Source organism: Diplotaxodon limnothrissa, linkage group LG10 (genome assembly GCF_057381915.1).
Source record: "Diplotaxodon limnothrissa isolate DT_005_m linkage group LG10, D_limnothrissa_male_GT1.1, whole genome shotgun sequence".
Classification (NCBI taxonomy): Eukaryota; Metazoa; Chordata; class Actinopteri; order Cichliformes; family Cichlidae; genus Diplotaxodon; species Diplotaxodon limnothrissa.
The window spans coordinates 5,280,877-5,299,053 of NC_140605.1; the positions used below are offsets into that span (position 1 = coordinate 5,280,877).

The 18,177-nt window shown below is 40.3% G+C and overlaps 1 protein-coding gene across 1 annotated transcript in view; it reads left to right on the forward strand.

Annotated features, from left to right (window-relative positions):
- Window positions 1-18,177, forward strand: part of robo3 (roundabout, axon guidance receptor, homolog 3 (Drosophila)) — a 166,322-nt gene that overhangs the window by 111,636 nt on the left and 36,509 nt on the right. The window contains exons 3-6 of the mRNA XM_085363356.1: window positions 8,091-8,248; window positions 8,811-8,931; window positions 10,416-10,554; window positions 11,502-11,629. Coding sequence (XP_085219482.1) covers window positions 8,091-8,248; window positions 8,811-8,931; window positions 10,416-10,554; window positions 11,502-11,629 — 546 coding nt within the window. The remainder of the gene's footprint in view (window positions 1-8,090; window positions 8,249-8,810; window positions 8,932-10,415; window positions 10,555-11,501; window positions 11,630-18,177) is intronic.

The window sequence follows — 18,177 nt, forward strand, 5'->3', positions numbered from 1 at the left end:
ATGGCACATTAAGGAACAAAAGAAGATGGAGGGAATACATTTGTTGGTGGAAGTGGACCTGACATCAGTGAACACGTTATCCAAGTGTGTTGTTGAAGGGGGAGGCATCAAGCAGCACTACTTGGGCTGAGAAGGTGACCCTTGTGGGCTTCTCAAAGGAATAAATGAAATATCCTCTTGATGTGATTCTCATTCATTTAACTTCAGCTCAATTTTACTACTGGCCACACGAGCATTTCCAGGAACCTAAACCACATTATGTCGTTTAGTCAAGGCCATAAAATACACAGGTCAAAAAACTAAATGGCAGCACCAGGACACAAAATGGAATTGCACTTCAAACCAAGTCATGACATTCCACATTTCAGGTCAGAGAATGTAGATAAAGAAATGGTAAGAGCTTCATCACAGTGTGTGTGTGTGTGTGTGTGTGTGTGTGTGTGTGTGTGTGTGTGTGTGTGTGTGTGCACTGCGGGGGATTTGTAATCTCCAGTCAGCCTGTAGATTGCTCTGAGCTGGTCATATTGGATGCAGACGGTGCTTTACTGTATTTGCTGCTACAGCTGCTGTGCAGCATATCTGCACAAGTGTGAGTATTTGTATTGGGTGTGGTGATGAGGAGGAGGAGGAGGATGGTGCTTACAAGGACATCTGTCTCCAACTGTGAGACCCCCACCTCCCCCACGTCCTCTAAAGGCCTTCCATCACCAGGGAAGCAACACGCATACACACCAATATCCTGCGTGGGCCGTTTCATCATGGTGTAATGGCTGATAGGGATCGGAGGGGGTCCACTCGGGGTAATGACAGTGGCTGATAGAAGGTGGCTTCTGATGAGGGCCCCTGATGGGCCTGAGGGCCTAGACTGATATTGCCTTGAGGAACAAGCAGCACCTATAGGGAACAGATAAGATGTATGTATATGTGTTTTTGTGTGTGTGTGTCTAAGCAGGCCTGATAAAGGGATAAGAAGGATGTTGTACTTGAGCAAAGGCGCAAAAAACATCAGCATGTCTTTGCATGTGTTTACACCAAAGCAGATTGCTTCATGTCAGGAAAGGATGTAAGCTGATGGATTGACACATGACCAGCTCAATCCCCCACAGCAGAGCTTGAACCTGAAGCTTTTTTTCAGTTCCCCCTCCTTCCACCGTATGAATATTTATTCTTTTGTGTGTGTGTGTGTGTGTGTGTGTGTGTGTGTGTGTGTGTGTGTGTTTCACTCCTTGGAACATTAATGACAGTGATAAAGGCATTTAATCAAAAGTGAGCCAGAGCTAACACCCAGAGGTGTTTTTTATGTCCAATTAAATGCTTAAGTGGTGCACTGATATACAGAAGGGTCCTTATACTTTACCCACGTGGTAAATCACACTAGTCTCTTGGTCACAGTAAGTATTACTTCTGTACTTTTTTTTTAATGAAACAGATTAGCTATGATGGCTTCATTTTCAGGATGAGTACTCTATAATTTTCAAATCAATCATTTTGTACACTACAAGCTGTTGTGGAAAGGCTGACAGTAATCAAACAGATATGGTAGCACGTAAGAGAGGGTGATGATGTGTAAATCTGTTTTCAAGAGATTAAAAGTGTGGATGCAAAAAGAAATCTCTTTAACTATTGTTTAAGTGGGTGATTATTTTCTCGTCTGGGCTTTTTGTTGATAAAATTCTTGTTAAAAATACCCAAACTGGTCTATTTGGGAACTTTGTTTGAGATCAGTATGGTGAAAAGTTTAGGTTTTAGGGTTCTGAATGAATCCATAGAGACCATTGAGCATTGCTTAAAAGTATATGAATTAAGATGTTTAAAGCTCATTCTATTAAGAAATGAACACAAAATATCTGCTGACCACTCTGCTCTTTGACAAGTCTTAAAATGAGATAAAAAGAGCAACAAACCATGACATATTGTACCATTTCAATATTTATGTTGCAAAAATTAAGCCAAAATGCAGAAACAGTGTGTGAAGTGTGTAGGAATTAAGAGAGAAAGAAGCTGCCAGATGCTTCTTATCAGATTATTAAATCATCAGCAAGTGTGACTACCTCTTGTTTCTTGACCATAATGCACAGTGCCATGTTTGACAAAAAAACAAACACAGCGTATCAGAATCAACAAAACAAGAATTAAGGTGCCTAATCAAAGTCCAAACATCAACCACATTGAAATGTTGTGGCGGAACCTTAAGAGGGATGTGCATAAAGGAATTTCTGCAAATCTCAAGGAACTAAAGTAACTTTATAAAGAAATCCTTTCACAAAGATGGAAGTAGAGCTGGGTGATATGAGATTTTTTCATATCACGATATGTTTTTTTCATTTCAGGCGATAACGATATCTATCACGATATAAGCCAAATAACTATATTTGTAAGATTTAAATGTGCCGTTGCTCACAAGTAAAATGTGAAATAATCAGCAGCTTGTTTTTATTTAAATATTTATTTCCCATAATAAGTTCAACAGGGTAGATGTACTTAAGGAACATGAGACTTTTTCAGATAAATAAAGGCAAATATTGCAAACTACACAAAAGGCAGCCGCTAAAGCGTTTAAGTTTCAAAATAGAACAAACGAAACAGACTAAATTGTCAATTCCACTTAGAAACAAAATATTAATTCTAAAAATAAATCTTAGTTTGTTTTACAGAAGAACAGACAAAACTGACTAACTTTTGTCAATATCAAATAAACTGAGAACTAAAAGGAAATTCTCAATCTCTCCTTGTTGTATAGCTGAGCTTTTCAAACAGTTGTAACAGTTACTTTAGTCTGACAAAAGCCGAATGACGAATTAGCGCTTCCAGTCAGAGACTGAGGCTACGTCCACACGTACACGGGTATTTTTGAAAACGGAGATTTTCCGTTTTCGTTTTAAAAAATAATCCCGTCCACACATAAAGGTAGAAATGAAGGAAAACGCTGCTATGAACATGCCAAAGCAGCAGGTGGAGCTAGATTCCTAACCGTGCAGAAATGTTGGCCAATCAGAAGTCTAGAAGCCTCGGTGGGAAAAAGTAAACAAAGCTGGGGCATAGAAGCAGAACCGAGTCGTATGTGTGGAGGGACAGTAACTGTGTGTATATGTAAGCATTTAAACACTGCAGAGAGTAGAATTAACAGTAACAGTATTGTAGAAATTCATTTCACCGAAACAATAACGTGGCGCACAGTGTGACGCATGCACCAGTTTATTGTATTTCCAGACTTGCTTTCGGCACAATTTACAGTGCACGCTACTCTGTTTTTTGTCAGACTTGAAATAGCCGAAATACCTTCACACTACGGAACTTCTATGGCTCTTCCGTTTGACAATCTCTCCGGCGTTGGAACCATCATCTGTTTTCTCTTCGGTCACGCTCGGTTGATTTTTCTAGTCGGCACACTCATTTCCTCCATTACGCACTGCTCCATTACCCGCTGGCTGCTTCCCAAACAAACACACGTGCGGCTTGGCACTTGTGCTGTACGTAACAAGTCACGCGACGTGACGCTGCGGCTGTGATTGGTTCGGCTCTGCGCTACTTAATTTGGATTGGCTGACCTTTTTTTTTTTTTTTTTTTTTTTTTTTTGAGGACAAGAGCGGCGAGGTCTATCGCGATAGCTTAATTTCTCTATCGAGTAAAAGTTATATCGCGATACATATCGTTATCGTTCTATCGCCCAGCTCTAGATGGAAGAGACTAAATATAGAACATAATTACTTGGAGTGAAGGTGGTTTTACAAGCTATTAAATATGGGATCACACAGTGTTTTTGGTGTTTTGGCTTCATTTTTGATAAATAAATCATGCAGTTAAATATTATGTAACAATGTAACAAGTCGTGTTGTTGTTCATCTAATATTTGTACTTTAAGGACTAGTAAAGCGCTATACAAATACAGGCCATTTACCATTTAATAATTTGAAATTTGGCAAGGTTCAAGAAGGAAGGAATGTGTTTTTGTAATAATTTTTTGACATATAAAACCTTAAAACTGAGAGTCTCATAGGAACCGTGAAGAGGCCACTAGGAAAGCTGCAAACACCAAATACCTGCAGAGAATAAGGCAAGTCCTGAGGAGTCAGCTGAATGGGAAGAACAACATATTTCATTTCCTTCAAGATCTTTCTTTCATTCAGAACTTACGCCTTGGCGGTCGTCAGGTACCCTGCTGGGATAATAAGCTGGACAAATATATATCTAAAATAAAATTGAAATGTAAAATTGTTATCAAATATGAAATGATCAGTAATGCTTGGTTTAAATACCACAATGAATGAAATAGCTGACAAATAAAGAAACCTCATGGATTGATCTTATGAATCCCATTTTGCCACAACATTGTCCACAACTGTTTGAATTTGGACAAATGTGTATTGTCATAGTTGTATGTATTTGAATGGGAGAAGCTTTTCACTGTCCATTTGCAGGATTTTCACTTTAATCTTGTGTCTCGTATCTCCTTATTTTCTATGTCTGTGCTTTGATTAAAGTGCAGCATTCAAGCCCAGTGGTGGGGATTACTCTGGCTTTGTTGAAGGGGTTTAAAGAAAGGGTCAAAGTGCACCCTCTTAATTTGGGCCCCCAAGGGCCTCTAGGTAAGTGCCGGTGCCTAATTAACATCTAGAGACCCTTTTTTTGCTCAGGTTTGGTGCTTGTGGAGGGGTAGAATGGGAAGGATCAGGGGCCCCTGGAGCCATGATTTCACTGTGGTGTGTGACAGGTCATCGCTGCAGTCCTTTAACCCCACAGCATGGTAATTCAGACCTTCGGTCCAATCAGCTGTCCTATTTCATTTCTCCCTTTGCGTGACAAGATGGGATCCTGAGCAATTTAGTCAGGTTTTTGTAATCTGCTATGAATAGTGGTAAGAGAAATGTTGGCAGCAGGCATAGATAAGGTCAGGGGTGTAGTTTGGCATATCAAACAAGGATTGGAGTGACCAGTGGGATTCAGCAAGCCCCAAATACTCTGTGGCAAAGTAATTGGCCATCAGGATATGGGGCAGAATGCAGTCATAAGCTGTCGTTTTAGCCCCGAAAGAGGCACAGATAAAGACAACGGTAACGTAGTAGTTCAAATGAACTGAGTAGACGGGTATTTTTTCAAGGCAAACATAAGTACCAGCTGTGTTAGCTAATGAGAAAATGAAAAATATCCTATTCTCTGCTGAAACACCAATATACCCGTTTCCCATGACCTTGATTACAAACAGAGCTGACTGAGTTATCCCCACTCTCACATTCAAAGAGGACACAACGCTATCTTGACAGGAAGAAGAATGAGCCTTTGTGGTGTACAGGCTGACACTGAGATACCACACAAAGCCAGGTGATTCAGATAAAGAAATGCTCTCATATGAATGGATAGATGGATGGGCCGATAGATATATGGATGGTGATGATAACCATAATATCCTGGGGGCTTTCTTGGCCTGTGGGCGTTGACATGAGGGGAGATGTGTCATTAATCAGATGAGCCAGTGACCCTCCCCTGTTGGCCTGTGACATTACAGCGACATTGCTGCTGTTCCACTCCAAAGGTCCATCACATATTCTTGTGTGCATAGACACTCATGTCTTATAAATATATTTAAGCATCTTCGCTCAGTCCTGAAATCTGATACCTTACAGTAAGCTATTAGCTTACAGTACTGTGCTGACAATTTAGGATAGTTTACTTTGATTAAATCTAAACATTTAGTTTTTAATTTAGTGTCAGTAAAGATGTCATTTGACCATTAAGCCCACCACCTGTTTCATAAATGTAGAGATTATCTCGTATTTATTGGAGTGCTTTTTCATAAATTCTGCACTGGTGCTGAGTTTAAAATTAAACACTAGGGATTACACCAGCCACCACAACTATGTGTTCCTGATGATCTGATCTGATTGATGGTCTGATATCTTTGAGCATAAGAGTAAGCAGCAGGAAACACATTCTTTTCTATATTCAGTAGCTGTCTTTTGCATGTAGTGGCACAAGCCATGTGATGTACACTTGGGAGACCAGTAGAAATGTACTGGTACTAATGCAGTAAAACAGTGGTCCCCAACCTCTTTTGCAACACGGACTGGTTTATGTCCGACAATATTTTCACGGTCTGGCCTTTAAGGGCTCGTGGATAAATACAACAAAATAAAACCAGTACCAGTAGCAAAAGAAAGGAGATTCATTCATAACACACGGGAAAAGACCCAGAGAAACAATAAAAATAAACAATAATGATAAAAACCAATAAAAATCCTGAAAACCATAAGTTTCACACCTGCGCCTGGTACCAAACGACTCACAGACCAGTACCGGTCTGTGGCCCGGGGGTTGGGGACCGCTGCAGTAAAAAGAGCACTCACACAATAATGCAACTTCTTTCTCTGGTCTAAAATCTCCAACTTATTCATACCTCAAATTTGGGGAAAAAACGTAAAATGTGTTTCGTCTGTTTGAAATCACAAGGTGAGAAATTAATATAGAATTGCATTTAATTTGTTGTACATGTTATGCAACAGCAAGACAACCCTTTGAAATTTTCCCCGAACGTCACAAACATATCTGTCAGTTTTGTGCGCAGGGCATTTTAAAGAAGATTTGTGCTTTCATGGGGAGGTGATATACTCGACAGCTTTTTTGAGTAGTCTGTGAAGAACTGCCAGTGTAAATTAGGATGCCAGTTTTTGACATGACTTGCACTTTTAAGATGAAGTAACAGCTTTCTCTCTGTTTGACAGCCATAAGAGCCATGCAGATCTTTGAACACTCAGGAGAGACTTGAGAGACATGATTGGAATGTTATTATATTGATATGACTCACTGATATCAGCGAGACCCCCATAATGTATAAAAATCAGACATACCATCCTCTTACATTAATTAATCATCTATCAGCTCCTTGATGTTCAAATCTCTTGTCTCCTCATGCCTTCAAAGAAAACGTTGTGGAATATTTTAGGGCAGAACTGTAAAACCACTCAAAATTGTACTTTGAGAGAGTTGCCGAATGACTTTGGAAGTTTCTTAATAAATACTTAAGAAAATATGGCTTGATTTACTTTTCAGATCAGTTAGAGAGGCTTTTTGGAGGGTGTCTGGAGCAGATAAGAATGACACAGAAGTCTTTTCGTTGCTTGCAAATCCCTAGAGTGGCTTAGGCCAGACTTACAGCCTGCAGGCCGGCATTGGTGTTGGCCTGTTCCTCGTGGACCATTGTTGTCAGTACATCATCCCAGACAACAAAACCATCTTCCACATCTGTAATCTGAGAGGTCACAAAGCTCTAGAGACTGAACTGAGAAAAAAATAGCCCGATGCCTTCAGGTAAAAGCCACAAGATGTTGACTACAGAGGGATGAATTTGAAAGGAGGCACTGTGACCCGAAGAAAAATCTCTCATGTTTTATGAATAGACTCCAGCAAGGCATAAGAAAGGGAGTTATTTCTGAATTCAAAGTGACTTCCTGCAGTCGATGTAGTTGATTTATTTGATGTGTTTGTTTGAATGCTCATGTTTTTCTTGTGTGTATTTATGCATATATATTTGCCAAGGGAATGTGTGTGTTTATCTCAGAATGAGCTATTTACCTACTCGTGTGCACCACCTACAAGAGCCTTTTTTATTGATGTACTATGATGAAGCATGAATGACATCCAGTCAATGGAGACCTCAGGGACACAGTATCAATATTATCAACAGCAGTGCCTTACTATGTTTCCTATTATTCAACTCGGTGAAAGACGACTCTAAGATTTTCTTTTCACCTTTTTTGTTGATTTTAAAGGCTAAATATCGTTGTTACCACATATGACAATTATAAACCCATTTAAACAGCAAAAAGTTTACACTCATTCTGAGCCAGCTACAGAGAGCAGGATATTTGGCTTCTGCAAGCCAAGTATCTATTGGTTAGAGACTGAAGCCCAAGTTGTTCTCCAATGCATTCACTGGAGTGTGAGTGTTATACAGAAAGCACTGGTGACCAGTGTTGTGCGAATAGGTGAATTAAATGTTTTGCATAAAGCGCATTGTGTGCTCAAGTAGAGTAGAAAAGCACTGTATGACAGTCCATTTACCATCTGCCTTCGCATCTTCACCTTTTTTTCCCAGTTCTGAGAGATGATTTCCGTCAGACGCCCAGTGATGTGGTGGTGGCAGCAGGGGAGCCGGCTGTCATGGAGTGTATCCCTCCCAGGGGCCATCCGGAGCCCACCATTTCTTGGAAGAGAAACAACATCCGGGTCAATGATCGAGATGAAAGAATTACTGTAAGTTAAAAATAACCTAAACAAGTCTGGTTTAAGGTTCAATTGCATTTTACTTCTGGTGGAAGTTGTTACTAACTTGTCAGCTTTTTATACTTTTTTAAAATAAAATTTCAGGTAATTTTCACTCATTAATTTGTATTACTATTAACAGAAGACACTGAGCTGATAGATGTTAAAAGACACATTTAGAATACCAGACTTCCACACACATTACCCACTATGACCAAATGATGAATTGCGGCTTATTGAAGTTAGTTACCACAAACAGAGCAGTGAGTGATGCTTGTGTGACGACTGGCTTGGAGCGAGAGCCCTTGTCAAGTAATTTTAAGAACTAGCCAGAGAGCCATCTGTCATAACACACACTGAAAATGACAAAGTGGCTTCTCTCTCTCCTCACTAACATGCCTCAATATCCTGTTTCCAACATCTTTCCATGTCTTCTCTCTGTCCCCTCCTCCACCGTCGTGTTTCCTTTCGTCCTTGTCCACTTATCCACTCATCTGTTCCTTTCTGTTTCATCTTTCTGCTCTTCATTCTGTCTTTAACCCCTCGATTTCAGATCCGTGGAGGAAAGTTGATGATTTCAAACACCAGGAAAAGTGATGCTGGCATGTATGTGTGCGTTGGAACCAACATGGTTGGAGAAAAAGACAGTGATCCTGCTGAACTAGTGGTATTTGGTGAGTTGTTTTTACTGGGATTGTACTGTAATTAATCAAAGGACACTCAGCTAGCAAATATCGTCTGGGAAACTAAACATGAAGTCATACAGTCAACCTTATTAGTATCAAATAACCTTTTGGGAGCGTGCTTGATTGTTGTAGTGCTCACACAAACGTAATGGCAAAAGATAGATTGTTAACAGAATAAATTGGAGCTAATTTGCTTCTAGCTGTTAGCCAATTGGCTCATATATTAAGACAAATTATCAATATAATTCCTCTGATCCTTTTAGAAATAATTCTTTGAGTTAAGTTGCTTCAACTGTGTTAAAATGTTCACTATAAGATTCCAAAAAACAGTGAAAGTATCTTGTATTTTGTGCCTGTCTGTATTTTTCTGGGGTTGGACATTCTTTCCTTGGCTGATATTGGAGGATTAGATTCATCTTTCCCACCCAGCTGCTCTTTGCTTTGCTCTCTTGACTTTTCTCCTCCTGTCTCTGATTCTCTGCTGTGCTCTCAGTGGAGCAGTACCACAGGCATCAAAGTGTGTATCGATCCCAGGAAACGGATGGAGAATTGATATTTTCTTTTCAGTCCCTTGGATCTCCTGTTCACCACCACCCACACTGCCACAAAATTTAGCTCCTTCTGCACATTGTAGTGCAGCAGTAAACTCAAACCCTGGCATGTAATGCATAATCTATAAATTTATGGTTCCTTAAAATGCATGGCTTGGCGCTTTCCCTAATGTTTAATATTACTGCCATCTGCAAAATTGAAAGATAATAGCCAGCACATCTGCACTGTTTTTTCTGCCCATCCATTTTCTGCTCTCGAATCACAGACTGAACAAAGTTGTCAAGACATTTCTCACCACCGCGACTTTTTATACCTCCAGCTGTGGGGAATGCTTTCACACTGACTATGATCATGGAAGTACCTGCAGCTCTGAGTCTACTTAGTCTTACTTGATTCTCCAACATGTTTCACTGTGATGATTGGACTTTGGTATTTAAAAGCTTTTATTTGCTGGGTATTGAATTTAACCTACTGCAGCAATCTACTTCCAATGCTAGACAGGCTCTGTCAATTTTGAGATACTGCTAACAACAGCTGGTAAATATTTATTACCAGCTTGTGTGTGATTTGGTGTGGGGTCATTTTGTTCCTCGTTTTGTCTTAATAAAAGTTTAATTGTGTTCAAATCAAGTATTAAGAGTCATGGTGAGAGTGTCCCATTTTGAAATTATTTTTAGTGCGAGGTTTAACAATTCCAATCCCTCAGTGTTTTTTCCCCCCACATCATTCTGAGTAAACTGCTATGGTGCAGCAAATGGACATCAAATTATTCTCTTTATACGGCCAGCCTATTCCATATGTGTCCACTCATCCATTACATGGGCAGTCCTATAAAGTGCTAACAAATGTGAAAAGTCAAGCTGTAATTAATAGGTATGAATTCTTGTCCTCTTTCTGCACTCATATCTGTCTAATTTCAGAGAGGCCAGTGTTCACCAAACAGCCGGTGAACCAGGTGGTGTTGGCAGACGATACAGTGGACTTCTCCTGCGAGGTACACGGAGACCCGACTCCGACTGTCCGCTGGCGCAGAGAGGAGGGCGAGCTGCCTCGGGGCAGGTCCGACAACAGCAGCGCAGTGCCGTTGCTGCACACTCACAAATCACTGCACTGAAACTCAATCCCCACTGCCTCACTGTTACTTAGATACATCATTTGTTGCTCCAAATCGCACTTGTTACTATCATTTCACTAATAATATAACAGCTTCCAATTAGAGAGCAACTGTTTGTCCATCCGATTTTCTTATAGTTAGGTGTGAAGGAAAGTAATTCAGATGATTTTCTGTGAGTGGAGGAAGTCCAGCTGACTTGAATTTGCCCCAAAAATTACATGTACCGGTATAAAAAAACATATTAAAGAAAAGAGAAAACACTATCATTCGCTTTTTTGTATGTAACGACCGAGAAACGGAAACAAATCAAAGCTCCCGCTGAGCTCGTAATGATTGCTTTTTAAGTGCTGTGCTGCTTACAATACAAATAGAAAGTTATTACTAGAATCTAAATGTGTGAGTCCTGTGGCACAGCAGCTTGTGTTAGTAACGGATGGACAGCCATCCCTGTCGTAAGCTACTTATTTGTTAATCAGTAGAGTTTAGTACTACGAGACATGCTCAGAAAGGAGTATCATGTGGTGTTTGCACCATGACACCATCACTGTGTTACTGTGAGAGCCCTACTCTCTCACACCTGTCTGCATGATTGGATGAAACTTTAATGACCTGTCAGGGGAAATAAGGTAAAATGTTCCCTTGTCAACAGCACGACTCAGGCCTGTGTCCACAGAGCTGTGCAGTAAACACAAAGCTGTATGTTTAAAAATCTGATTGGAACATTTAAACAGCCATATTTTTTTTTAAAAACATGAAAACTACCAAAATGTATTGTTCTAGTAGTGACAACGCTCACACATTTACTGAACCAGACAACGTCATATTCATTCAAACCATCTTTTGAAGATTTCAGAACATGAATGTAACACTTGCGTTGACTTTTTTTTCCCAGATTTGAAATCCGCAGTGAGAATAGTCTGCGTCTGACCCAGGTGCGAGCTGAAGATGAGGGCACCTACACCTGCGTGTCAGAGAACAGCGTCGGCAAAGCGGAGGCGTCGGCTGCCCTGCAAGTACACGGTACAGATGTACACAGGCACACTTATATATAAGATGTTTTAGTTTTACTGCATTCGTAGTGATTCAAAGTGTAAAAGGCTTTATTTAAACATTTCACATATTTATGTAAGATGTTTTTTGAAAATTAGAAACAATCAACAATTGCACAGACTTATTGAAGAATCTTTCTAGAAATACGGTTTGAACAGCCATGATCGCACGAGTAAACTGTTTGCACAGATGGGCAGCTTTGCTATGATGCACCACAATCTGCCCACTTGTCACCTACAGGAATGCTGTCTCATTTCATTCTTGTTCTTTTCATTCTGGTTGTTTATGTCAGACGGCCAGGATTTTAAGAACATTGTTTCTACGTGGAGACATCGCCTATTAAAACATCAGAAAAAGAGGCTGCTAGACATGAGTTGGTTATAACTCCCCCATATCATGCCATTGGTAATCCACTGTTAACTGAAGATTACAGAGAAATGAAGTGAAAAATGGATTTTAAGTTCCTTTCAAGCCTCAGCTCGTCATTCCTCTGGAGAGAGATCCGAGATCAAAAAGAACTGAAATTGCATGGGAATAAAGTCAGTCCCTTGAAGAGAGATGCTCAAATGAGAAAGCTGTCATTTGAGATGATAAAAGGGAATTTTTAGAGTTTTATTCTGTAACACTCGGTGCAGTGAGTGGGCCCTCTGGTACTCCTGAACACTCGCACACACCTTATGCTCGTATATGTATAAAAATTCAGCAGTGAACAGACAGACTGATACATTTAAAAAAAATAACATGCAGAAATACACAACATGCACCTACCTGTGCATAATGCACTTTTGAAACCTACCTGGCCCTGTGTGAAAAATGAAGTGCCCGCTAAACATCTCTCAAGGATTGTGCCACCCTTGGCTGTCAATGAGTCTTGCACTGACGAGGCGTTCTAGTCCACTATTCTTTGCAGAATTTTTTAAATTCCTCCACATCAAGTATGAACAGCCAGTTTAAGGTCATGCCAAAGCTTTTAAGGCCAAAAAATGAAGGTGTATTTTGTGTCTTTCTGAGCCATTTAGAGGCTGGTGGTGTCTATCAGGGATCTTTGGGGCATGAACAGATGGCCAGACATTTTCCTTCAGGGTTTTCTGGTAAAGAGCAGAATTTATGGCTGGCTAGCTTCTGAAGCAGCAAAGCAGCCCCAGACCATAACACTGCTGCCACTGTGTTTGACTGTTGGCACGATCAGAATATCTTTTGGCAAACTTGAAATTGGCCTTTGTGTTCGTTTTAGTCAGCTGTCTACTGCGTCTGTGACCCAGTGTTTTGTGTATTTTAGTTTTTAGTCTTTGATCATTGTATTTTCTGTGTTTCCTGATTTATTTTGAGAGAGTCTGGTGTGTCTTTGTCATTGTATTTAGGTTCACTTCCCCTGTGACGTCATTAGGTTCATTTGTGTCACGTGTTTCCTCATGTGTTTCCACTCCCCCTGATCATCCCTTGTGTGTATTTAGTCTGCAAGTTTCTGTTCACTCACTGTCAGGTTGTCTGTTATGCCACACCACACCATAGTTATCACAGATAGATTCATAGTTTTTATCGCTAGTTTCTTAGTTTAGTTATTGTACCTTTTTCGCCTTAGTTTTCATGTTCTTGTGCTTCTGCCATCAGCACAAAATGGTTCAAGTTGAGTGCAGTGTTTGCTCTTGGATCTGTCAAACAAACACATCGGCGTACCTCGCCGTGACATCAGCAGCGGTTTTCACCACAGGACTCTCCCATGGGTGGCACCTTAACTGAGGCAAGGAAGGCCTGCGGTTCATTAGATGTTTTTCTGGGTTCCTTGGAGCCATTTTGGTAGGCCAGTCACTTTTGGGAAAGTTGTTCCAGATTTCCTCCGTTTGTGGATAATGGCTTTCACCATGATTCACTGGAGTCTTTAAGACTCCAGTGAATCATGGAGTTCTCAGATGAGAAACCAGTCTTACTAACTGGTTTCTCATCTGTTCTTGAGTGTCTTTATATCATGGCATGACATGTTGGTTTTTGAGATACCCTACTAAGTCCTGATGTACTGAATAGAGGACATCCTGGGCTTTCCAATGATATTTCATGTGTTTGGGTGGCTTCCTTTGGCTCCAAAGAAGGAAGGAAATACCAAAAAAAGTTCAATGGGAAGATTGTTTTTTCCTCGGTTCTCAGGAGGATAGAATCAAATATGTTTGGATAACTTTTTTCCCGTCAATAGATGAAATCATCATTTAAAATCCTAATTTTGTATTTACTCACATTATCTTTGTTTGATCTGAATCACTGTCATAAGTGTTGCAAATGTGCAAAAGAGCAAAGAGAAGGCAAATTTTGCAGCACTGTAGCTGCAGTGGGGATCATAGGAATGCAACACAAACACATACAAAGGAAAATATATATTCTATTAAACCACAGCTAGTTACACGGTTAAGTAGGTATGGTGTTCCAAAATTTCAAATGTTTGAACTAGTTTCACCATCCATCGTCATCTCATCATGTTATTCAACTTTCTTTCTCTCTTTTCTTTCTTCCACCCATTTCTGCATCACTCCATCACAGTTGGCCCATCCTGTAAGTATTCCATTTCATCCCATCTGTGTATGGTTTTGTGTGTCTGTTTGTGTGTTTGTTTATGAGAGTTAATACAGTCCTACAGGTATAAGCTGTTTGCTACATTAGAGACCCAAACCTCTACCCTCTAGCACAGGTGCTTTTTCTGCCAATTAGGACAGCCAAGTATTAAAGCTAAAAACAAAAAACAAAAAAATTGAAGGGTAGAAGGGTTTTGACCTTTCGTTACACTCATAGAGCTTCAGTTACTAGAAAAAAAAACCCACTGTAAAACGTGCAGTCTCCGATTTAGAGCACAAACACTCACCTTTTGAAAAATAAATGGTTATTGCTGATTAATCCACACAACAACAAAAAAAAGAGTTATAAGGCAAAGCAGCCCCAGACCATCACACTTCGCCGCCGTATTGGACTGTTTGTGTGACAGCCTTTTTATGAAATGCTGTGCTGCTTTTACATCTGATGTAACGAAATTCAATTCTCATCAGTCCAAAGAGTATTTTTCCAGTAGTCGTGGGGATCATCAAGACGTTTTTGGCGTACATGAATTGGGTTATTGTGTTCTTTTTCGTGAGCTGTGGTTTCACCTTTGAACTCTGCCACAAATGCACTGATGATTACTTACCAAAAGTAAAAATGCCAGCGTTTGGCTTGAACTAAGCAAATGGGGTTTAATGCGTACTCCCATCTCTAAATGTGCCTAATGTTGGGGAATAGAGAAAAAGGGATGAAGAATGAAAAAACCCCTAAAAAAGTGTTCAGTGGAAGAAACATTGAACCACAAAATGTTTTGAATTATGAGGTTCTCTACATACCTATTATTTTTATGCAATTCCATTTTTGTCCCATTCACTGTGTAAGGACTGCCTGCTTATTCTTGGCCTATTTAAAACTTTACCAGCCTTCCAATTTATATATTGATATTGGACAAATGGGATACAATTCTAGGCACAAACTTCACACTGAATATAAGCACAAATGAGATATAGTCCAGCTATAATAAATTATGCCCTGGAAATAATCACCTCCTCAATCATCATTTCAGAATGGAAACAGTCTCAGGAATGAAGTCTGTGTACTTAAGTGGGCGTGTGATGTTTCGTAAAAAGGTGAAGCAGCAGCGGCAACAGCACTGGAGTGTGTTACTCTAGCAGATGCAGAGCTGCATCACCACAGGACTCTGACAGCTGCATGTCACATCTACGCCCCTAGGGAGCGAGGGGTGTGTGTATGATTGTGTTGATACAAGTGCGGATATCTTCAGCGTGTTGCTCAAAATCATATGTCAAGCATGGGTGGGGTGGAGCAGGGGAGGTGAGATGTTTTCGTTGTAAGCACTTTGTTTAGCTTTGCTACGTGAGTGACAGCAGTGGAACACACGGTGTGAGTGGGAGCGCAGTGTGTGGGGAACAGCTCAGGCTGACGCTGGTTTGCTTCATCTTGTTTATGAGGATATTCCACTGATGATTTTTACTACCTCCACTGAAAAAAGGCTTTTTCCTGCATTAAAATCACACTTGCTACCTGCTCATTCACCACACTGATCTCCACACCCTTTCACCAACTTGCTGTTTCGATACTTTCAATACTGTCTGGCCGGGGGGCGGGGCTGTTGTTTCTAAACATTAGAAAGCTGCATGAAAGACACTGACCATTTTCAAATCTTTCTAATTCAGTGCTGACTGAATGAAGTTCGACAGTTTCCATCACTGATGAATAGATAGAACCACTTCATCCACAGTGTAGATGATCTTCATTTCCTGCTTTTTAAAAGCATTTTAAGTTGTTGTTTTTTTTAATTTTTTTGACCCTTTGTTGATGGTACGCTTTTCTGTGAAGCACTTTGGGATTTTTGACTTGAAAGGTGCTATACAAATAACATTTTACTTACTTACTTACTCCTTGTTGTGCTGCAGGCTGGGAAGTGAACAAGGACTACCATCACCTGCTTCTGTCCCATACAGTGGAATTGGAGAGTCACCCAAATCTATTGTTTGTCACACAGTACTTGAAATCTGAAATCTTAGCAGTGCAACCAACACCACAAGTAGATTCAAGTTGTGTGGAAAATCCTTGCTGATTGTAGAGTTATTTTATCAGGGATAGCAGAAGGACTAATTCTGTATATTCCCACTAAAGGAATAGATCCAAATAGATTATCAGTCCAGTAATATCTGTATATATAGTTCCCCCATATCATGAAATTCAAGGAATTGACTAAACCTTTTGGAAATTTTTCATTAATATTTTTACTCTGGTCACGGCAGATGGCCCCGCCCCTCCCTGAGCCTGGTTCTACCGGAGGTTTCTTCCTGTTAAAAGGGAGTTTTTCCTTCCCACTGTCACCAAAGTGCTTGCTTACAGGGGGTCATGTGATTGTTGAGTTTTTCTCTGTATGTATTGTTGAGGGTCTACCTTACAATATAAAGTGCCTTGAGGTGACTGTTGCTGTGATTTGGAGCTGTACAAGTAAAACTGAATTGAATAAAAAGCTACAAATCCGAGCACGTTTGACTATTGGAGGAGCTCTGTGGGTTTGGAGGACATATGCTGATCACTTGCAGGAAACCTTTATGATGTTCGCTCCATCCAATTACATGCCCTTTATCTTATGGCATCATCTTATTGTTTTAGGAAGATTTGGCAAACTTATATAAATTTGCTAAATTTTCTAGACCTCCAGGGTTCCCATGTCAACGTTAATTAAACTCAACTTAAAGAATAAAGTTAAAACAAGTCAAATACCTCAAAATTAAACATTATTTCTGATCTGTAAGAGAACATTTACAACCATCCACAAACATTCAATGACACCAAGCAATTTACATGTAGACTAGACTTTCCTCCTTGAGTGTTGCATTTCTTTTCATAAAAGCTGTGGAAAGCTACGCTACAGCCTGATGTCTATTTTTACTTCCCTCTTGGCATATTAGCTTTGTTATCTGTTCTACAGCTCTGGCAGTATACGCAGCATACAAAAGAAGTCTGCAAGATCCTTTGAGTTCCTATCTTAAGTGTTGCATTCTGTATTTAGAAATTTCCCAATGTACCTCCCAGACACCGACAGCAACAGTTAGCAGTATGCGGTGCTTAATGTGTGCTGGCTCTGTGTTTCATAAAATTAGTAAATGAACATACCGTGGTATTTTAGAAGTCGAGTCAGTTTAAGGCACAGCAAAAATTAACTCACCAAAAAAAAAAAAACCCTGCATCTCTGAAAGTTAAATTATTATAAGAGTGACATGCAGGCATTGTTCCCTCTTGTTTTTTCATCTATATTTCAGCTGCTCTGTTACAATCCATACTCCCATTTCAATCCCATTTGAGGATGCTAATGTATCTCCCTGCCCTAAATCTAAGGCTCAGTGTCATGCCGGGTGCACCCATTATTGCTAATTATTTATTACAGCTTCAGGCAATGTGCCGGCTTGCCTCCTCAAATCAAACACTGTTATTCTCTAGACACGGCTGTGTAGTGGGCCAAAAACAGCATTTTAATAGCTCAAATATTCCTAGTTGTCAGTGTATTTGGGTCAAAGTTACGGCGTTGTGTCAGGTGTGAGGAGAAAACGTTCAGGTGTTGACATGTTTTTGTTAAATACCCTGCTGAGAAGTGCACAAGCATATTTTTCTATGTGTTTTCATTACGTGTGTGTGCACAAGCATGGATATGAATTACATAAGAAGTGAGCATTACACAGTGTTTCTTTAATATTTCAGGCCTTGCATCAGCTGCGACAGGAGGCCTGTCCTTGAGGTAACTGGAGAGTGGAGGCAGATGTTCCCATGTCACTTGCTGACAAAAACTAGGGGTGTATGTTTGGGCATTAACCTTTAGGGTTAGCAAAGGGCTGGAAGTTTGATCCCAGGACATGACCCTGACTAGCTCAGCCAAGACCCCCCATTAGCTGTAATTTATCCCGCAGTTGACACACGGATGTCCTCCTGCTGTGCGGAGGGGCCCGTGGTGGAAGCAG